Source organism: Elgaria multicarinata, chromosome 7, assembly GCF_023053635.1.
Source record: "Elgaria multicarinata webbii isolate HBS135686 ecotype San Diego chromosome 7, rElgMul1.1.pri, whole genome shotgun sequence".
Taxonomy (NCBI): domain Eukaryota; kingdom Metazoa; phylum Chordata; class Lepidosauria; order Squamata; family Anguidae; genus Elgaria; species Elgaria multicarinata.
The window spans coordinates 40,828,671-40,851,053 of NC_086177.1; the positions used below are offsets into that span (position 1 = coordinate 40,828,671).

At 40.3% G+C, this 22,383-nt stretch overlaps 2 protein-coding genes across 11 annotated transcripts in view; one reads left to right on the forward strand and one right to left on the reverse strand.

Annotated features, from left to right (window-relative positions):
* Nucleotides 1–50: 50 nt before the first annotated feature.
* On the reverse strand, nucleotides 51–15,716 carry LOC134401486 (probable 2-ketogluconate reductase). 7 transcript variants are annotated; one of them, XM_063130478.1, is made up of 7 exons: nucleotides 15,639–15,709; nucleotides 12,094–12,314; nucleotides 9,061–9,445; nucleotides 6,466–6,637; nucleotides 5,101–5,279; nucleotides 3,807–3,903; nucleotides 51–2,074 (listed from the first exon to the last, which is right to left on the reverse strand). In XM_063130478.1, exons 2-7 carry the CDS (start codon nucleotides 12,268–12,270, stop codon nucleotides 1,918–1,920), a joined length of 1,167 nt encoding a protein of 388 aa, XP_062986548.1. In that variant the 5' UTR covers nucleotides 12,271–12,314; nucleotides 15,639–15,709; the 3' UTR covers nucleotides 51–1,917. The 7 variants fall into 7 exon arrangements, with proteins under 7 accessions (XP_062986548.1, XP_062986549.1, XP_062986547.1 ...); XM_063130479.1 differs by lacking the exon at nucleotides 15,639–15,709 and adding an exon at nucleotides 15,463–15,477; XM_063130477.1 differs by lacking the exon at nucleotides 15,639–15,709 and adding an exon at nucleotides 15,008–15,068.
* TXNL4A (thioredoxin like 4A) overlaps nucleotides 15,576–22,383 on the forward strand; it is a 246,335-nt gene continuing 239,527 nt past the window's right edge. For 2 of the 4 annotated variants that reach the window (XM_063130489.1, XM_063130487.1), the window contains exons 1-2: nucleotides 15,655–15,735; nucleotides 17,476–17,648. In XM_063130489.1, coding sequence (XP_062986559.1) covers nucleotides 17,496–17,648 — 153 coding nt within the window. In that variant the 5' untranslated portion in view covers nucleotides 15,655–15,735; nucleotides 17,476–17,495. Of the gene's footprint in view, nucleotides 15,736–17,475; nucleotides 17,649–21,660; nucleotides 21,737–22,383 lie in introns of those variants that run through there. The other 2 variants (XM_063130488.1, XM_063130490.1) reach the window with 2 other exon arrangements.

Below are 22,383 nucleotides of genomic sequence, written 5' to 3' on the forward strand. Positions count from 1 at the left end.
GTACTGCAAATAAACTACATTGTTTCTTTATTGGATGATAATATCTTTAATGGATTTTAACCTTAATGAAATTGTCTAGATAGCTTCTATATTAACAAATTACTCAGAATTGTGCAAACATAGTGAAGAGCAGGTGAAAGAAAAATCTTTAATTCCAAAGTAGCACAATAGTTTGCAGTACTGCTGCATTTGCTTTCAAGTTGTCTGTAAAATATGTTAGCAAACCAGGTTATATTTGAAAACATCAGGTTACTATTTTAAAATATTGTATCATTACAGGCTACAACTTTTTGCTTCACATAAGACATTTGAGAGCTTGATGAAGAACAAAACCTGTCAGACTAATCTGATCTCATTTTTTGATCGGGTAACCTCCTTTGTCCTTTGTCCATGAAGTCACGAAGGGTCGGAAACGACTGAACGAATAAACAACAACAGCAACCTCCTTTGTGGTCTGTGGGAATGCTACATTAGTCATAATACATCTTGACTTCAGCAAAGCTTTTGACAATGTGCCCCATGACATTTTGATTAACAAACTAACTAAAAGTGGGCTAGATGGAACAGCTATTATGTGAATCCACACTTGGCTACAGAATCGGACTCAAAGAGTGCTTATCAATGGTAACTTCTCAAACTGGGGGGGGTAACGAGTGGGGTACCACAGGGCTCAGTCCTGGGCCCAGTGCTCTTCAATATTTTTGTTAATGATTTGGACAAGGAGGTGCAACGAATGCTTATCAAATTTGCAGACTATACAAAATTGGGTGGGATCGCTAATACCCTGGAAGATAGAAGCAAACTTCAAAGTGATCTTGATAGACTGGAGCGCTGAACTGAAAACAACAGAATGAAATTTAATAGGGATAAATGCCAAGTTCTACACCTAGGAAAAAGAAACCAAATGCACAGTTACAAGATGGGGGATACTTGGCTAGCAATACTGCAAGTAAGAAAGATCTTGGAATTGTTGTAGATCATAGGCTGAATATGAGCCAACGGTGTGATGTGGCTGCAAAAAAAGCAGATGCTTTTTTGGGCTGCGTTATTAGAAGTACAGCTTCCAAATTGCATGAGGTACTGGTTCCTCTCTATCAGCCACCACAGTCACATGTTCTTTTATGGAAAGATTTATTGGGTTAACAGAGTACAAGCTGATAGAGATAAGAGATCAGACAAGCAACACAACTGTATGTAACAATGATCAAGATAAAGCTGTATGTTCTTACTAATATTTCACATTGTTAAGTTATGGGGGGAGCAACCCTATGCTGCTAGACAGTGTTTGAGGGGCCATGAACTATTTTGAATTCCCCAATTCGAGGTTGGAAACAGCACTCTGACCTTGAAGGGGGGAACTGGAGCTCCATCCCCCTCCCAGCCAGCGTGGAAAGAACCACGCCAGCTACTCTCTGAGGTTGGGAACTCAATCTTCGAGAAGGGGATGTTTCCTAAGGCCTCCCCAGACTCCTTCCCTCCCCCTCCCAAGTGCCACAGCTACAAGGGCAAAAAAGCCCATCTAGCAAAAAATGCAGGGTGGGAGGACAGGGAGGTGACGATTGCCTCCTCCACTCCTCCCACCCCGAAAAGGATGCTCATAAGCCTCTGGGTTCAGGGGCTTATGATCATCAAGGGCACAGCCGATAGGATTGGTACCCCTAATGTGTTGCTGAATTTGAAAAAAACAATAAAAATACTTAAAAAGAAAAGATAAAGGGCTGAAGAAATCCAAAACCAGCCCATGGTGCTAGGAACCCTTGGAGCAAACGTTATTTCTTTTAATTAATATTATAATTACAGAAAATAGTCATAATATGAAAGTACTTATATGAAAACAGTGATGGCATATTGCATTGTTACTTAGAGGTTAATGTCCTTTAGCTGATCGGTCATTGATTATTCATATTCTCCATTAAATCATTTGGGGATCACTTCACTAGGAGCGGGAAGGTCAGCGAGAACAGTCAGTATGTTTTCTACTGCTTCTTCTGTCATCATACGCAGGGCTTGCACGGTAGCAGTTCCAATATGAGGAGTTATGATGACGTTCTTCAATTGCAACAGCAAGTGATCTCTGTGGGAAAGTCAGGATAGAATAATTAGAGGCCACTTGACACAGTTCGATCAACTGGAAGGCAACACAGATCATAAAATTGCATTGTTAAAGTCTTCCAGTTATAAAAATGGAATGTTGACTTCCATTACACTATCGCTTACACATTTTTCCATGTGACAGTAGGTGGCAAACAGGAACTGCAATTGGATCCACACCATTAAAGAGACACACAAAAAGCAAAGGTAATCATATTGGGTCATAAGAAAAAAAAATCGAAAATCCTTATTAGGGCAACACATTAAACTATCTCAAAGGTCACAAAAATCTGCAAGCTTTCAAGCTCTCCAGATCTTTTCATCAGGCAATTAGGTCCTGGATCCAGAGGATGCTTTTTCCTCAAAGGTGTGGATCAGGACTACTTGATGTGCTGCCAAAAAGACACTGCACCTCTGGCTCTAGGCTTCTGTCCAGACATGCTACTGCCTCTGTTTCTGGGAGTGATCTTTGTGAGTCTGGAGCAGAAGGATGGGACCAATTAAGACATTTCAGTTTTTTCAATGCCATGGCCTTCTCACTTTCCTGAGTGGTGATGCTGGGAGGGGTGCTATCATTCTCTGACACCCCTTGAGCCCTGCAAATACCAGGGCCAGTGAAAGGATGCTCCTCTTTTGAGCCAGTTCCATGGCAGTCCTTCCAGGAAGGTAGTGCCCCTAGGTCTGTTGGGGGTGAAGAAACAAACAGTAATGAAATCCCTTTTTATAAAATTGCCTGGAACTATTTCACACACAGGTTTCTTGATAGGTGGGAAACAGGAGTAGAGAGAAACTAGGCAGTTTTCCTATCAGCAAAGCTGGAGATAATTTTAAATGTTGAATTAGATTTTTTTTTAAAAAAAGTCAATAGAAGCCAAATTAGGTAGTTTTATTTATTAGAGGAGATGAGCCCTCAGAAATTTCACCTGGTGGGATCGAATTATCTTCTTCCAGTGTGGAATCTCGTTGTTGAAATGGCTAAAATTCAGTATTCTCTAAACCACACAAAACCACCTTTGTAACATTTGATGACAAGGCCTGGAGATCTTGAAAAGACTGCAGGCTTTTTAGGACCTTTTGAGTTGGCCTAATAAAGGTATTTTTTGAATAAGGATGGAGTGTGTATGGGTGTGGTTCTAAAGAAAGAAATGGTGGCAAGGGCAGAAGAAGTAAGGATTATAAGAAAGGACAAGATTTGAAACCTACAATAGGGGTAAAGGACAAATGGCTGAGGATGGCTGCCTGAGATCTGAATGCTATTGTGTTATTGTACTACGGAACTCAGTGAGTGTGTTTCCCTATCATTTATCTCCTGGTTCCCCATGATGACTTGTGAACTTCTAGCTTGTTTTAATAGTAAATCCTTGGACTCCAGTCAGCCAGAAGAAACTGCAAATGACTGACCCAGATATATAGATGGCACATCTATGTCTAATATGCACATATATTTCTCTAGACAATTAAAAAAAAACCTGATCATAATTAGCAGGAATCCAGGAAGAAAACCAATGACAATGTATGTCCCTTATAGGAGACAATGCAGACATTGTAAAATTACAGGTATTCATGCTGACTCAGGAAAGAGACACTGGGAAAACAGGGGAGGCAGCAAATGGACGTAATCTATGCCTAATGTGGTTGTTTGGCCCAAAGAAATGATACCTTATTGATTTCATTGATTTGATTAATTCATGACAGAAGGTTTTGTATTATTTTACCTCGGCAATGGTTCAGGGTACGTCACATCCAAAGCTGCAGCCCTAATAACCCCATTTTGCAGTGCTTCTACCAAGGCATCTTGATCAACTACTGAACCTAATGCAGAGAAAAATTCGACATCAAGACAAATAAGCCCCAAAGAAGGCACAGATATCCATTACAAACCAGTCAGCCCAGTTCTACACATGTTCACTTGGAAGTAAATGGCACTATGTTCAGTAGGATTTACTCCAAATTTAGGATTGTAGCCATAGAACACTTTTTAGTAACTGAAGGCCTTTCTACACAATCTCACCAAACACGTGTTTTTATGGTTCAAAAACGAACTTTGCAGAAAGGCTGCAATCCTTAATTTATTTACTTTGCAGTAGCCCAGTTAAAGTTCACAAAGCTGTTCCATAGCAAGTGGCTAGTGGACTGTGGCATTGTATCTTACTGGCTGTTTTTTTTAAAAAAAAAAAATCTAATCTGCAAAGCAATATAACTACAATATCTAATACAGCTTACTCTTTGTTATCAGATGCATCATGAGGTGCTTTTTTTTTTTTACTGTGTGCAATTTATTAAGTTATGAGAGGACTAAATACTGCATATGTTGATTTCAGGACATAGCTATAAGAAAACAGTGGCCTGTGGATGAACGGTGAGTTGTGGGCATCTCCCTGCACAGCTTTCCACACCATATTTTTGGTTTCCAGAGGATCCAGCTTGATTCTTGACATGAAGGATGCACACAAGGCAAAATGACAACCCTGCACAGCTGCTGCTACCCAACAGGGAAGGTATATGACAACTGGGGAGGCTGCAGAGCGCACTGCCAGTGAAAGAGTTAGGCTTAGGGTACAAGTACAATCAGTTGCTAGGCAGATCATGGAAACAAGAGATCTTCCAGTTGGAGGAGAGTAGTGGCAGCAGTTCTGACTGCTCTTACCAGGTGACTTTGTAGGTGACCACTATGATTGCCACACAGCATGATAACCCATGATAGGTTAAACAACCCACTTTGCAGACTGTGGAATATCAGAGGCATTGTGAGTTAAGAAACTCCCAACAGACGACACGATAACCCATGATGGATTAAATAAGCCATTGTGGCTTATTTAACCCATCATGCATTATCGTGACAGCCGAACCCGATCTATGAATATGCAGTTGGCCTAATGCTTTATTTTATTAATGCATTGGAATTTATGCTAAACAGGAATGTGTTGTGTGGGGATTAAAAAAATGTTTTTTTAAAACACCCACTATCAGAATACCAAAACTTTACATTTGGGTAGCTGCATTTCATACCTCTACATATGTTGATAAGAGTAGCAGAGGGTTTCATCAGCTCTAGCTCCCTTTTCCCAATGAGTTTTTGTGTCTCAGATGTCAGATTCACAACCAGCATCACAAAGTCAGACCGCTGCAGCAAGTCTTCCATGTTTTTACAATAAATGGCACAAACTGCTTGTTCTTCTTCCTCTTTTCTGGAAGGAATAAATATGGGAGTAATCACTTACACTTGTGGCTCTCAGTGCTGGAGTTGCTTGGGAGATGCAAAAATACTTGATAGGCGAGATGTTTACTCCTAGTGGATTCTTTCCTGTGGTTATCCATATTTTAAGCAAGGTGGCATTCCAGTCCACTGCACCCCTTCCAATTCAATGCAATGTATATGTGCACACATGTGCTGATCCTTGCATGGTGCTACAAGCTCTCTAGCATTCCAAAAATGGCAGCCAAAGGGCACTGCTGTAAGACAATGGCTGATAGCAACACTCTGAAAGCTTTAGGAGCACCTTTTCCAGAAATAACAGAAAACCCTAAACAGATTGGGGTTCTTTTTAAAAAAGAAAGAATACACATATTCAGCTCTTCACCTTTTGTATTTTTACACTGGGTCTGTATGTCTCAAACAGTGCTTAACAATGAGAGGGTAATGACAAAGTCTGAGAAATCCTGATTTACATTTTAATTTTGGAGGGTGGTTGTGTGTGTGCCTTACTATGTTCCTGCCAACGTAGTAAGACAGAAAATTACCACGTCCTTAAAAATCACTAGCTTGCCACTTCTGTTTGCAAATACTCACAGAAAAAATCATGTTACAGTGACTTTTCCATCTTGAAGATGGACATGAGAATAAGTTCAAAGTTTTTACAATGGATGTCTTTTTAAAAAAGTGTTTTGGCCTTCCATGATCATATGCAGATTGGCACATTGTAGTATGGCACAGAGATCTGTAATTTCAAGTAGGTATTTCTGAGTTTTAAATATAAATCCCAATACATAATGGGCTGGTTTGCAGGACATGATAGCTCATATAGCCCATGATGAGGCTGCGGTGTGGGTGGGAGCCATTTTGCATATCCAACACTTTCTAAGGTGTTTTCATGTCATGAGAACTTGGTGACTATAGGTTATGTGAGGGTTACCCTAGAACAGACCATTATTTGGGTTGTTTAACCCTTGCATAATCCACACTCATTGGGTTTGCACGCCGCAACAACTCCTGGGCAGGGGTTGGATATGCAAAGTGGCGCCACAGGTGTTGCAGTTCATTATGGGCTAAAGACACACACAATGAGTTGCTCCATGTTGTGCAAACCAGGTCAATATATTAAAGAACTAATAGAAAGTATATGACTATAACATATACTCTCAACACACATTTACCTACGGTTCCTGTTGTGATAGAGAATGTTCATGTCAAATGCTTTTGCCCTCTTGGCCACTTTATATCCAATGCTGCCCATCCCAATGATGCCAAGAGTGGCCCGAGTGACTTCTACTCCTAGCCAGTCAACAGCAAAATGTGTGGTAGCTGGAGATGTTGCAATACAACAACCTAATACACAGAAACAGAAGCCACACAACAGTGAGTGAGAAATGGGGATATCAGAAAGGATGTCTATATTATTTAGAATATTTGTTGAAAAGCTGAAAACAACTTCTCTTCAGTTTAGAATTTGTCCCATTACATATATTTCTACTTTGAAGTCATACTGTGAGCACATAAAAATATGGGCCATAGCTCAGTGACAGTATGTACACATTTCATGCAGTAAGTAGCAGCTTTAATCGCTGATACATCTGATCAGAGTGGATAAAATTCAATGATTATATAAGAAAATTTAAAAAATTGGATTAAAAATTAAATTAGATTTTAAAAAATTAAATTGGATTTTTAAAATTTAAATCTTTTTATTATTTTTTTAAAGAAACATCCTAAATAAAACATTAACTTTCTCTCTGACTTAAAAAATAACTTTGTTAAAATTAAATGTCATCATAAACATGCTAAAGCTATACTTACAGACTCGTAAAAATGAAGCTACCGACCAATCAAACATGGGCTTCTAATTCCCTAGTCCCTCCAAATGTGTTGGACTACAACTGGGGAATGGTAGGAGTTGTAGTCTAACACATCTGGAGGGTACCAGGTTGGGGAAGGCTGCACTAGAGGATAAAGGGAGCTCCCTGCCATGCAACAACAGTCAGTGCTAGAAGCAGCCACAAAAGAGAAACCCTGTGGTCCCATTCACAGTTCTGGAGCTGGGCTTAGGAAATATGTTTAAATTTGAGTTCATCTAAACATAGGGTTTACTAAATGATAAAAGCTTGGACCTTCCATTATATATTTGTGCTAGTCTTAAGTCAATGTCAATAGTATGATAGCCTGTTCATAGAATTTGCTATTTTAAACAGAAGCAGCAGATTTCTGTTTCATTGCTGGAGAGGTAGACTACATAACTTTCAAAGAAAAATAAACCTAACATGCAGCTCAAAATGGAGAAAAATGGCTCTTCACAAAGATGAATAAATATAAGTTGCCAAACTCTTCTTGCTCATAAAAAAATGAGCCATGTCAATTCTCCAAAATGTAGGTGAAGTTTTGGGCTTTCGTCTTTAAAGACATGTTGTACTTAAAGCAGTCATTTGAATGTTTACAAATGAAACATGGTTAAGGGTGCAATCATATGGGATGCATCTTGGTTACTCGCAAGCATCTGGTCTCAGAGGCTTATGGGTATCCAATGCAGAGCTAGAGGTGCCGTGCACCTCAAGCTCTACAGGTGGTTTTGCCTGTCTAGCAGAGGCTTCGGGGAGGAGGAGGGAAGGAAGGGGATAGATTGTAGCCCCATGTACGCAGTCTCCTCCCCTCCCTGCTCCAAAGAACACCTCCTTTTCCCCATCTCTGTGCAAATCAAAATCAAATCAATAAAAGCAGAGCACAGACACAACTCACAAAATCACATCAACCAAATATGAGCTGGAAAAAAAGGCTTACAACCCTTCCAAAACAGTAGAAGCAACCTCCTGACTTTTTCTGGCAGATGGCCTGACTCCTAATAATGTCCAATATCCTAACTTCTTGTAGAGAGGGGGTAATCTGAATAGGACATGATCTGCTGACTACAGCTGCCTAAAGGGATGATTAAAGAAAGGGTAGTCTCATAATTCGCACAGAAAAATGCAAATTAGGTTCTGCATGAATCTCACTCAACTCAAATATGCCCCAAACTGCAGCAGCCAGATTGACAACTGGAACTAGAAGGTTCAAACATATAAGACCTATTCTGGCCCGCTTGCATGGGCTGCCTATATGTTTCCGAGCCCAATTCAAGGTGCTGGTTTTAATCTATAAAGCCTTACATGGCTTGGGACCACAATACCTGATGGAACGCCTCTCCCGACATGAACCTACCAGTACACTGCGCTCAACATCTAAGGTCCTCCTCCGAGTGCCTACTCCGAGGGAAGCTTGGAGGACGGCAACAAGGGGGAGGGCCTTTTCGGTGGTGGCCCCCCAATTATGGAATGATCTCCCCAATGAGGCTTGCCTGGCGCCAACATTGTTATCTTTTGGGCACCAGGTCAAGACTTTTCTCTTTTCCCAGGCAGTTAACAGCATATGCTGAGTTTGTTTGCCCTTACTTGACCACAGAATAGTTGTTTTAAAAAGGATATTGTTGGTTTTATGTTCTTGATGGTTTTCAATTTTGTATACCTGTTTTTAATGTTCACTGTTTTTAACTTCTGTAAACCACCCAGAGAGCTTCAGCTATGGGGTAACAATGTAATAAATGTAATAAAATAAAATAAAAAAATAAATAAATAAAACATTATGGATACATAAGAGTGTTACTGTCATAGGGTTCAAATGGTAGGGTGGAAGTGGGAGTGGTGATGGGGTGAATTCAGACAACTAAGGCTTGAAATAACTGAGGATTTGCTACATTTTGGAACTGCAAGAGAAAATCACTTTACCTTCCACTAGTCTTCTGGCAGATGCCAGCATTAAGGCCATGCCAATGTCTGCTGTGGAGTCAGAGACAGCATGTGGAGTGTTGGTTACTTTTACTCCAAAGCTAGAAATCAGTTTCAAATCCAAATGATTCACTCCTACCCCTGAGTTTCCGACCACCTTTAACCTGGGCAGGCTTTCAAGAAGCTGTTGGTCAATGAGGGGTCTGCACTCAAATACAAAAATTGCCTTGATCTTTTCCCGCAGTTCTTCCTTGCTGTTGTGAAACTCCTTCATGGTGATAACATCAAAATGTTTCTTGAGGAACTCCACATGGCTTTCCAGGACACCAAATGCACCTCCTATTTCAAAGATCAAAACACTGGGCAGCTCTTTTTCTTCCATGATCTGAAAGAGAGGATGATGAGAAATATTTAAATGAAAACATAAATGAAGTGTTAAGAGAGCTGCTTGGAAGGTTTCTATAAAGCCTGTTGGTAAATATGTAGGGATGTAAAGTATAGTCTCTTAGGGTGTAACCTCATGCATATTTAGACAGAAAAAGTCCTTCAACTCCCAGCACTCCCCAGCTTAGCCCGGCTCGTCGGGAAATGCTGGGAGTAATAAGACCTTTTTCTATCTAAACATGCATAGGATTGTACCATTAGTCTGCTGAGTTTTTCTGTATTTACACTAAAGCAAAAACCTTTGACAAAGGAGGATTTAACTGACTTTTAAAAACAGACCCTTGCAACAGAATCTGATTTTTATATGTGATCATGCACCTACTCTTGGTAGAAGTAAAGCAATAAGACACTATTATTATTATTATTATTATTATTATTATTATTATTATTTTATATAGCACCATCAATGTACATGGTGCTGTACAGAGTAAAACAGTAAATAGCAAGACCCTGCCGCATAGGCTTACATTCTAATAAAATCATAATAAAACAATAAGGAGGGGAAGAGAATGCACCAAACAGGCACAGGGTAGGGTAAAACTAGCAGTATAAAGTCAGAACAAAATCAAGTTTTAAAAGCTTTAGGAAAAAGAAAAGTTTTTAGCTGAGCTTTAAAAGCTGCGATTGAACTTGTAGTTCTCAAATGTTCTGGAAGAGCGTTCCAGGCATAAGGGGCAGCAGAAGAAAATGGACGAAGCCGAGCAAGGGAAGTAGAGACCCTTGGGCAGGTGAGAAACATGGCATCAGAGGAGCAAAGAGCACGAGTGGGGCAATAGTGTGAGATGAGAGAGGAGAGATAGGAAGGAGCTAGACAGTGAAAAGCTTTGTAGGTCAACAGGAGAAGTTTATATTGGATTCTGAATTGGAAGCCAATGAAGAGATTTCAGAAGTGGAGTAACATGGTCAGAGTGGCGAGCCAAGAAGATGATCTTAACAGCAGAGTGGGGAACAGAAACCAACGGACTGATGTGAGAAGAAGGAAGGCCAGTGAGAAGAAGGTTGCAGTAATCCAACCGAGAAATAACCAATGCATGAACAAGAGTCTTGGCAGAAGAGACAGACAAAAATGATCGAATCCTGGCAATATTATACAGGAAAAAACGACAGGATTTAGCTACTGACTCGATATGAAGAATAAAGGAGAGCGAGGAATCAAATATAAAGCCAAGACTACGAGCTTCCTTGACTGGAGTAAGCGTAACATTATTGACAGTACGAGAGAATGGGAGACGAGGAGAAGGTTTAGGAGGAAAAACAAGCAATTCAGTCTTTGCCATATTAAGTTTCAAACGACGATGAAGCAACCAAGCTGAGATATCTGAAAGACATGCCGAGATACGATCGTGAACATCAGGAGAAAGATCCGGAGATGAAAGATATAATTGTGTATCATCGGCATACAGATGATATTGGAGGCCATGAGATTGAATAAGATTACCCAAGGGCAACATGTATAAAGAAAACTATTGTAATAGTTAAGTTTTATCCATCACATATAAAGGGATGGGGAGCCTCCCTACAAGCTGAATTTAGCCTCCTCCCCCAATCCAGCCCACATGGTCCCTCCCGAAACACCTCCAAGGGAGTGGGGAGATGCCTCTGTTAGGATCCATAGTGGCAAGGTACTTGAAGCATCTTGAAGGGATGGTTCCCAAGTCTCAACCAAACTGCTACTTCAAGGCATTCCTGGTGCCTTGAGGTGGTGGCTCACTCACTTTGCTCGGCTTTTCTGTCAGGAAAGTGCCTGGAGAGCTGGTTCACTGGGGTAGGGGGTGGGGTTAGGGGAAAGCATGGTGAAAGGAGGTTTGAACCTCCCCTCCGTGATCTCCTCCCTCCGCTGCCCGGTATGTATGTGTGAGTGGTAGGTCTGGGTATGGAGTGTGTGTGTTGTGCATGTATGCGTGAGAGAGGGTGGGCAGTGGGGGGTGGCTATGGACTCAACCACTTTGGGCTGTGGCCCTGCCCCAGGGCAAATATGGCCCTCAGGCCAAAATAGGTTCCTTACCCCTGACTTACAGAAGGGAACTGCCTTAGGAAGTGGAGTCAGATTATTTGTCTATCTTGCCCAGTATTGTCAACACTGACTGGCAATGGCTCTTCAGGATTTTTTTCCTACTTGGAGACACCAGGATTTGAACCGGGGACCTTCTGCACACAAACCATGAGCTTTACCACTGAGCTTCAGTCCCTCTTGAGCTCCTGGCTAATACTTGGGAATGCTTCATGTTGATTGATTATCCCTTTATCAGCAATTCCAGCTCTGAGCGTGTGAGCTTCTATATAAAGAAATTCGCTGCAACAAGCCATAGAAGTGCCCACAGGATTAAAACCTGTATGTTTAATATGCTTTCCTTTTTCCAGAAAAACAAAAGCTTGTTTTATCCATTATAAGACAGGATATGCTGCTTTGCATATCTCAGCTGTGAACATTAATTTAAAAGTAGTTTGGCCACAAGGCTGCTTTTATTAGAAGGGTGGGGTATTTGTAACATTATTAACATATAATAATATATGTATTATTATGAACTGCATCGAACACTTAACACAGGAAGATTTTTGCAAGACAGTTTATTTTTTTCTGGTACTCACCTTGGCCTGGCAAGCACTGAGCGCTGTTCTGCCTGTGGCCTTTTGGCCAGTTCTGTAGCTCTGCACACAAGCAATATTTTTCTTTGCCCAGTTAGACCAATTCCTATTAGCCAGTTTCACCCGAGCTGCAGCCAAGTGAAGAGACTGTGCAAAGCAGAAGGCTTTGACTCTGAACATAATCCCTCACCTTTAGATGCTTAAACACAATGTGTTGATAACACCTGTCCAAGAAACAACAATTTCAATTTGAGCTATGGTTCTGAAAATTGTAGTAGGTTCTGAACACTGAGACTGTAAAATATAGTCTCTCCCTTTACTGTAGTGTAAAAGCAGAAGTTTCTGAATACAGAGATGGTGAAACTTGCATTTCTTCTAAAAGCCCTTCTTTATGAAAAAACCAGCAAACTTATGTTCCGCAGAAGAAATTATTTCCACAAACTTTAACATAAGGATTACACTAAGATTAATGACAAGTTCTTCTATAACTACTTTATCAGTTCTGGCAGGGTAGTGGATGAAACTTACAATATTTGCTGATCCTTGCAGCCTATGCTATGTATAGATGGTACTGTCCCCTTTTCCTTCATGCTTCAAAGGTCCCTTAGCTGGCTTGATTTTGCCTGAATGTTAATCAACTATATTTGTAATAGCATATCCACTCCCTATGTGCTGTCATTTCACAGAGTAGCTGAATATATTCTTAAAGGGGAGTTATTCCAGTTTTATACTCAAACTCCAGATAGCATTTCACTGTAAGACTATTTATTTGAGAGTAGTCCCCATTGAACACAGTGGGACTTTCTTCTGAGTAGACTGTACTACACATCTCTACTGTGCAGCGGCTAGAAGTAATATGTGAAAGGCAGAGGGAAAGCCTGATGAAGATGGCTTCTCAAGAGGGCTGATGGTACTCCTGCTTTCCTTTTCTTTGCACCATAATATTTGCTTTTCTTCCTTACCCCCACCTCCACCTCCACCCAGCACGAAAAAGCATGGAGTTTAAGAGAACTCAAGGAAGAGATAAGCAGCAAGCCAGGCTCTGACTGAGAGAATTACTGTCTCTCCTTACGCCTCATTAAGCTCCTCCTACTCGGGAGGAGACTGACCAATCTCAGGCTTGGAATGAGTTAGTAGACCACCAGGAAAGCCTCTGAAAATATTTCCCTGGGATCTGCAGGCAAAAACAAGACAGTAAAGAAGACTAAGGGTTTAATCCTAAGTATAGGATAGAAAAAAAAAGTCTTCCAACCATGCTAGCTCAGGAATGCTGGGAGTTGTATGACTTTTTCTATCGAAGGATTTTGCCCTTATTCTGGCAAACAGGGATGAGCAGACTATCCTGCCAATTGCAGACCATACTTAACATTTCCAGCCAACAGATACTTGGCTCTCTCCCTGCTTTTACTCCATTAAGTCTCTTGATGATGATTATATTTATTTATATCTTGCCTTTTTCCCAGTACTGGGACTCAAGGCTGTTTACAAGATTAAAACATGTACAATTAAAACATAAATTTACAAAAAGTAAAATAGAATTAAACCTGCAGTAAAATTAAAAACATGTTAATTTTTTTAGGAACAGTAACAACTTAAAGGGGGGGGGGGAATCCAATACATTAACACAGTACTAGAGTAGTTCCAAAAGCCTGCCAGAACAAAAAACTTTTTGCCTGCCTCTGAAAGTGTAGCATACAGGGAGCCAGACTAGCCTCCCTGGGAAGGGAGTTGCAGAGCATTGGAGCAGCCACTAAGGAGCAATTTGTACAGAAGTTACTTACTGCTCTATTGTAGGGATGCAAGAAGCCAAATATTAGTGTATTTGTCACATCAGAATATTTTTCATGCAATCAGCATATATTGTAGTAAATCTACTGAGAATGAAGTAGACTTGACAACAATGTAGAGGCTATTGTCTAGAAGCATAACTTCTGGGGTCATTTCAAGCCCTCCCAACTCTGGGCAGGAGAGCTGCTCTTAGAAAATAATGAGAAAATCCAAGACTAAATGTATTCCCTGACTAGCAAGCAGTGCGTCCACTGAGAAATAAGAGGCAGTAGCAAAGACAAAGACATACTCCTTCTAGCTCAGGTTTGATTTCATGAGAAAATGTGTTTTTGAATTTTTATAACTGAAGGTACCTCCAAGGGCTCCTAGAACTTCCAATCAAAAGTCATTGTGCAACTATTGTCTTTTCCTCCGTATTTGATTTTTTCCCCTGGAAGTGGGAAAACACTGGAGAAGATATCATTGCCTGGACCACCCCCAGACAATGTCTTCCACTTGCAACATGATGAGGTAGGGTGATGGGTGTGATAAAGGCCTCATCAAGAAGCACCCAAAATCCTTAGGCACCTTAAAGACACACTTTTAAACATTTCAAAAGTGGCTTTACAAAAGACAAAACATTGTCCCCATATTGAAAGCTAGGAGAGCTGTGGTTAAGAGTGGCTAATGATAATCCCTCAGTTTAGTCCACTGTTAATATTTCAGGAGTCAGAGGTACAGTCAAGCTACCTAAGGGTGCAAGCCGATACCTGATTAGGCAGAAATAAATTCTATAACTGCCAATATTCTCCGACCAGTAGGGTGAATGCTGGGAGTTGTAGGACCTATTTTTGTCTAAACATGCATAGGCCTGCCCTCAAAACCAATCTATTTAAGTGTACAATCCTATGCATATTTAGACAGACAAAAGCCCTACAACTTCCAGAACTCCCCAGTCAGTATGGGTGGATGGCGCCCTAAGCTGCCGTCCCAAACGCTTCCTCAGCCCCAATCCACCCCTCAATTGCACGCGGAAGCCTGTTGCTCCAATGACTTGCATGCAGACACGTTCCAGTTCTGAACGTTTAAAAACTCAACCACGTAATTCTGAGCACAGGGAATAAGGGCTGAGTAGAAATAGCATGAACACCTGTTGTACGATCCTAGTTCTGCTAAAATCCGGGAGTCTGCAGATGCAAATCTCACTTCCGCCGCGGGGGGGGGGGGGAGGCGTGAGCGAAGTCTGAAGCCCGTGCGAGCCTCTAACTAACCAGGGGAGTCTATGCATGGAGGGGGCAATGGCAAGCACTACAGCCAGGCCTGAGCAATCCATCCCTGTTCTCCGCCTACAAACAGATCGCTACACTCTCCCAGGAAGAGGAGGAAACCGAAAACCCCGCCAAGAAGCCTTCGGTGGACAATCTCCCCCAATAATTGACTCGATCCCAAAGCCATTCGCCTGCTCACATAAACGGGTTTAATAACATTTGAAACTAAATACACGCGCTGAACACCCTTTGTACCTAGCTGGCACGCCTCTCTCTAGACGTGTCCCTCCCCCCTTCTCTTTCTTGCAATGGACTTGCCCTGATTCATACTACAGACCTTGAGGTTTTGTTTAGCACGTTCTCCCCCCCCCCCCACCCCAACCGTCTTTTCCGGTCTCGATTTGAACCTTCCGGAAATGACGGGCAAACCAGCTTCATTTCCTCTTGCGACGCTCCCGTGATGACACTGTAGGGTTTGCATGCGCGTGTGGTTTTGGCCCTGAGCCTACCCACCGTTGGTGATTCCTCAGGTTTGTTAGGTCGCGAGCGCGCACGTGTCCTTAGTGGCGGTTGCGGAGAGCCGTTAAAGTCGTTTGTTTCTTTGCGTTTGGTGAGTGAAGACCGGTAGCTGGAGGGAGGGAGGGAGAGAAGGACATCTTGAACCCTACTGATGAGATATAGTCAGGCTCCGGGGTGGGTGGGCGGAATACCGTGGGCGGAGCAAAGGAAGGGGGCAAAGGTGAAGTGTCGCTTGTGGGGGTGGTGGTGGTGGGGAACGTTTTATTTATTTAAACTACTTTTTCCAGAGCGGCTTTCATGCAATCAATAAAAAGAAGACCCCCGTGCGTCAGGTTGACTATCTAAAAAGACATGCAAGGAAAAAGAGATTGGAAGGGGAGAAGAAAAAATGAAGGCGTTCAGTAGGGCGGGTGGAATGGCCCTGCTTCCCTTTTCATCTCTCTTTGTACAGCCTGCTGTAATAGCTGCTGGTTGTGACAGTTGAGAGAGGAGGAATCTTCACGGGGTAGGGGGTAGACTGGCATATGTAGGGCCTTGCCTTTGAAGCATATGAACGAGGGAAAGAGTTGTAAGCAGGTGTATATTAAGAACATCAGAACATAAGAAGTCCCATGCTGGATCAGACCAAGCGTCCAATCTAGTCCAGCACTCTTTTTGTACAGTGGCCAACCAGCCATCGGCCAGGGATGAACAAGCAGGACATGGTGCAACAGCACCCTCCCACCCATGTTCCCCAGTAACTGGTGCACACAGGATTACTGCCTCGAATATGGGAGATAGCGCATACGTTATATAACTTGCTGTTCAAAATAAAGTTCATTCGTATTAATATTATTTAGTCTATATAGAGCTTTCAAAATGCTTTATTTCATATCATTGTATAGTATTTTGCAGCTCCATCAGGACAATCTGAATTATTTTTTGGAAGTATTTATATCCTGCTGCTTCAGTTAGGGAGCAATCCTCTGGCCCCTAGACAGACTGGGGGAGGGGGGATGATGACGATGACACATAGGATAATTCGGAGACCTGGATGTGAGGTTGGAGACACTGCTCCAACCGGTGAAGGTCTGTTTCTGTGGGTTGGCATCCTTTCCTTCCTTCTGAATCCATCTGCAAGGCTAACTGTCCCCTCCCTCTTAAAGGAAGGTTCTGAATTGTGCTAACAGCTGTCATGGGCCAGAAGGGAATGACCTCTCCCACCAATTTATCACTGATTAAATTGTACCTTTATATGGATTTTAACTATAAACTGCTTTGTGGCTAATACTAATGTAATTTTGCATTGCTGCTGTTTTTATCTGGTTGAGCTTTTATATTGTATTTTATATTATGGTTTTATACTGTTGTTTTATACTTTGAATGCTTTTAATTTTTGTGAACCCCCCAGAGAGCTCCGGCTATTGGGTGGTATAGAAATGCAATAAATAAATAAATAAAACTTGCTGAAAAATTAGATATAAATGTAATATCTTTGTAAGTGCTTTGGGAGCCTATTTGGCTAAAGGATGAGATATAAATGCTGTAAGTCAGGAGTGGGCATCATGTGACCTTCCAGGTGTTTTGGCCTACAATCCCTTCAGCCTTAGCCAGCATATCTAATAGTGAGGGATGATGATTTTGTAGGCCAAAATATCTAGAAGGCCACAAGTTGCCCACCTCTTCTGTACGTAAATAAATAACCCACTTTGTTGGCCTAATACAAGATTTCATTTTATGTGAATTTACTGTTCTGAAGAAAACCAATCTCTTTCTTGTTTGAGTCAACCCTTTTGAGGCACATTAATAGTGCAGATATCTGAATTGTATATTCTCTTCTGTCCTCTTACAGGTTTCATACGAGTTTTGAAAATGTCGTATATGCTTCCGCATTTACACAATGGTTGGCAAGTAGACCAGGCCATTCTTTCAGAAGAAGATCGTGTGGTGGTCAATCGCTTTGGACATGATTGGGATCCAACATGTATGAAAATGGATGAAGTTTTATATAGTATTGCCGAAAAGGTATAGGTTTATTTTAATATTGAAGAATAAGCTGTTCTAATATTGTTTGAATCACACATATTTAATCCAAATTAATATGATAAACCCAGAATGCAAGCTTAAAAGAAAGTGTATGTTTCTGTTGCTAGTTACTGTATTTAAATTTTATCTAAGAGGACACAACTAGATGTTCTTATGCAAGAGATTTTCTAGGGAAACTGGAAAACATTTAAGACTCAAGGCAATCCTTTGTACCCCAAGAACTCTAGCTAAAATACTATTCAGCTAAATTTCAATGCTGCTTGTTTTGGCTATTAGCCATAACAAATCTATATACTATGTAAAATAATTTAAGCAGTTTACAGACTAAAATATACATTAATCTGGTAAAAAAAAGGTCAAAATATAAGATAGAAGAACACATAAATATTTTATGGAATTTACTGCCACCTGCTAGTTTAGATGCCTTTTAAAATGGGATTAGACAAATGAATGGAGGATAGGTTGATGGTTATTAGTCATAATGGTTACATATCTGAATATCACTTGCTGAGGAGAAATGAGGATGGTGGTGGGATGTTAATTTTACACCCTGGTTGTGGGTTTCCCAGAAGTATCTGGTAGGCCACTGTGGGAATCAGCATTTGATGGACCTTTGACCTAATGCAGAAGTGTAATGTGGGCTTTAGTTAAGGAAAAAGTCCAGAGGTGCAACTATATCGGATTGCTCCGATGCAACATCAAGACATGGCTTGGTATTATCAGAACTAGCAAGCAAATTCTTGGGCTCGCATGTTTTCTTTTTTCCTATCTCCTATCATGTGACAAGGTGAGAAACCTCTGGCCACAGTTTACCATTTGTTTGAAAGGGGCAAACTATGATTTATGTAAATCATCATTTCACTACAAACCAGAAATACAATGCTTGATTTAAACCTCTTGTTCGACCTTCTACAGCTAATTAACTTTTATTCATTACAACCACTAAGAAAGGAGGTAATCTCTGGATAATGCACAACTTTGATCTAATGTTTCCAAAACGATAAGTTCTATGGAATTTCTTTAAATTTACTCTAGTATACATAAATAGTCATTAACTGAATCTGAGCATAGAAAAGGCTCTCTTCAAGAGAATTTATCCATTTTGATTACATAATCTTCCAATTTGTTTATTTATTTATTACATTTATATACCACCCCATAGCTGAAGCTCTGTGTGTTTATAGAAAGAATATTTGATTCTTTCTAGAATACTGGTTTTCCTAAATTTGTGTTTTTGTGGCTATAATGACTGAAATTGAATTAGCTAGAGTAGGGTGAAGTGAAACAAGGCAATTCTTGTATGTCTACCATACTGCGTTGTTATTCCTTTGATAGCTTTTATATATGTGCAGCTGTAGGTTCTTTTTTTATTATTATTCTATTTTTGGTGTGTATGTGTGATCCTTTCTTATTGTACACTTGTGGTTTCCATATCAACTTTACTGCTCTCTGCTACAGCATCACTGTTTTGTTGAAGAGAATTCTGGAAAATGATCTATCCTTGAATGCAACCCTATTTTTTTCTGCAGCTGAAGTGGGTTTGCAAGCTATCTTTCTGGACAGATTTCCAATTATTGATCTTTGCATTGCAGAGCCCTTGATAAGTTTCTAGAAATCCCAGGATTCTTATAATTCAGTTTGAGGAACAGTCTTATAAACTGTTGAGAGGAACAAGAACCGCCCAGAACTGCCCAGAGAGCTTCGGCTATTGGGCGGTATAGAAATGTAATAAATAAATAAATAAATAAATAAATAAAACTCATTTGCAAAAACAGTACTACCGTGGTGATTGAAGGGGTGGCATTATTTAAAGCACCTAATATGCTAAGCGTAGTGCATTAGATTAACTTGAAAAGTTTAGAACTTGTAACTAAATCTGGCATATGTGTCAAATGATAATTAAATAGAATGAAATTGCATCGTTGATCCTTGTTCAGTCATGATGGATACAGGTAATATTCAGTTGAAGTTGCTCAGCTGTTTGTTAGCTTCAAATTAGCGCTGTCCATGCTATATTTATTTAAAAAGTGTATATTCCACCTTTCAACCATAATTTCTAAGATAGCTTGCAATGTAATTAAAACTACTAACTTATAAAACAATTAAAATTAACAAGTCGAATATAAAAAAGCAGTGACAAAAAGAATTTTAGAACAATTTTAAACAGCTTATTAAAAATAGCTTCACAATTGCATTTAAAAGAGCAGTGGAAAATCTAATCAAGGGATTTTAAACTTCATTAAAAGCTTGTCTTAACTACAGTGGCCACATTGGCAAGCAGTGACAAGGCAGAATTCCAGAGAATGCAAGGTTATTGTTTATTAGCTCTGTGCTGGTACGTGCGGCCCTTTAGTTTCTGCTTGGCTGTTCTTGCCTGCAGGAGCATCCACCAACTTTCTCCAACCTTGCATGCTGCGTGTGTGTTGTACTACAAATCCCATCATCCCCACCAGCACATAAGACAATCTGGTTGAAATTATAGGGAATGTAGTATAACACATTTGGAGTGTCTTAGGTTGGGGAAGGCTTGTGAAAGCTACTGTGTTGTCTGAACCGGGCTCCTGGCTTGTCACACTCCTTACAAGCCAGGAATCTTAATCCAAGAACAAACCCTGGTTTGTGATTCTGTCTTATATGGAGCAAAACAAGCCAGGAGACCCAGTTTGGATGACATGGTAAACTTTCCTTTCCTGGTTATTTTAGGTGCTCCCACTAGTCAGAGGAGTGAAAAGGGTTGAAAGGGCTGTGTGCACTAGCATGTTATTCATGACTGGTAAGCCAAGATTCTTGGCTGTAACTCCAGTTACAGGTAAGCAACCTGTCTTTCTCCAGAGTTCTGGCTTATTGTTGTATGCAAGCATGGCCCATGTCTTCAGCTGTCATCTGAAAGCCAGGAAAGAGAGTGCTAAATGAATGGCCTGGGAGGGGGTGGATTTCACAAGTGAGGTGACATAACTTGCTATCCACCTTGCCTCAAAGTATGGGCAGTATGAAAAGTGGAGTTCTTATAATTATAGGTTTTGGTTAGGAGCAAATTAAAAAGGCAGTAGTGGTTGGATATAATCATGAAGTGGAGATACAGTTAAATGCATGTCAACTGTTTTATCTCCCATTATTTGGTATCAATAAATTTATTTAAAATATCCAGGGCAGAAGCATACAATAAACACAAAGCCATAAAACAAACAAAATCTAGCCATTGTGGTTTATTTCCAAGAGATTTTAGCAACTGGGTGTATAGTAATCTATGAGTTCGATCGAGAGTTCTGTGAGCAAAGTTTTGCTCATAGAGCAAGGCACATTAGGATGTCAGCTCCTCATGCAGCCCCCTGAAAAACTGCTCTAGAGGGTTGGGGGATTCTTTAGAAGTGTGGGAAATGGCGTGGAAGGGTCTGCAAGGAAAAAGAATAGCAAAAATAGTCTCTCACTCCCCACCACTTAATCTACAGATGTTCTGCTGGATCCAGGCCTGTCTGTGAATGGAGAGACTCACTTCCATCAAAGGAAAGGCACTTTTGTTCCATCCTGATATAACTTACATCAGGATATAAGTATATATAACTTTTAAAAATCTGATGAATAAGTAAAGGATAAAACCTAAAAATTAAAGGTAATCAAACAGCTTGTGGTATTGTGTGCTTATCATAAAGAACACTGACTACATACACATCAGTACAAATACCATATGTTTGTGTACCAACATTGAGTTAAAATAGATATTAGCTTGTTTTTTTCTGATATTTTAAAGGAAAACATAGCTAAAATTAGAATATCACTTTGTTTTAGTATGTGTGGGTGGGATGGGCAAAACTTTAAACATTGCTGGTGTAACTACCTCATTGCCAAGCAAAGAGAAAATGACATATTATTTGGAATACTATTGTAGCGAGTTGTAGTTAGATTTCTAGAAACTTGGCAGGCATATTGGCACTTAATTTAATGTGGGGGTAAAGAACAATATAACTTTTTATTTAAAAATCTCCCTCTGCAGAAATAGCAGATTAAAGAGGATGATCCTTCCTCATCCTCTTGCTTACGAGTCCTGTTGGATATTGCTGATGTACAGAGTGAGTAAACAGTTCCAGTTGTACTGCATATTTATGCTAGAACATTGTTCACACCTGTTGCAGTCTACATTGGGAGAAAATTTAGCTGACAGTGAACATTCAAGTTGCCCGTTTCTATACTGATCACTTTTTTTGCATAGAAATTCTAGTAAGTGCAGCTCCTTCTTCCACTATTTGTGTTCCTTCTCTGATTCAGTATGCACAGTTTCCAATGTGTGCCTGTCCTGGGGTGTAGAAGGTGACATCAAGACAGACTTCCTGTCAGGTCCATTGAGAAAAGTTCACCAATATGTACTACTAAAGAGAAGGGTGGTGTTTTGCCAAGTTTACTTGTCCGTTTTTACTTTGACATTTCATTTTTAGGAAATACATTCTGGTGTGCTGTAAGTCAGAAATCTTCTCTAAAAGCTAGAATAATTGATAGCCCCTTTTATTTAGAAATCTCGTGTTCAAAATAGAAAATTGGCTCTTCAAATAGTGAAACTTTTTGTTTCCTGTTCTTTGAGTTTTGAGGATATGCTTCGATGTCTTAAGGCTTAAATGTAAACACAAGGGTCAAATACTTCTATATCATAATGTTTGTTTTCAGAATTCTTAAGACTTGTAGATGGATTAGACCTATTTTAATGATTATGGATGTTGGATTG

Excerpts from the sequence above, each read along its gene's own strand:
- LOC134401486 (XM_063130478.1), bottom strand. The coding sequence starts at position 12,270 with ATGTTCAGAGTCAAAGCCTTCTGCTTTGCACAGTCTCTTCACTTGGCT. Across the intron at positions 9,446-12,093 it reads TCAGTGCTTGCCAGGCCAAG|ATCATGGAAGAAAAAGAGCT; the intron begins GTGAGTACCAGA and ends CCTCTCTTTCAG. Across the intron at positions 6,638-9,060 it reads TGCCAGAAGACTAGTGGAAG|GTTGTTGTATTGCAACATCT; the intron begins GTAAAGTGATTT and ends TCTGTGTATTAG.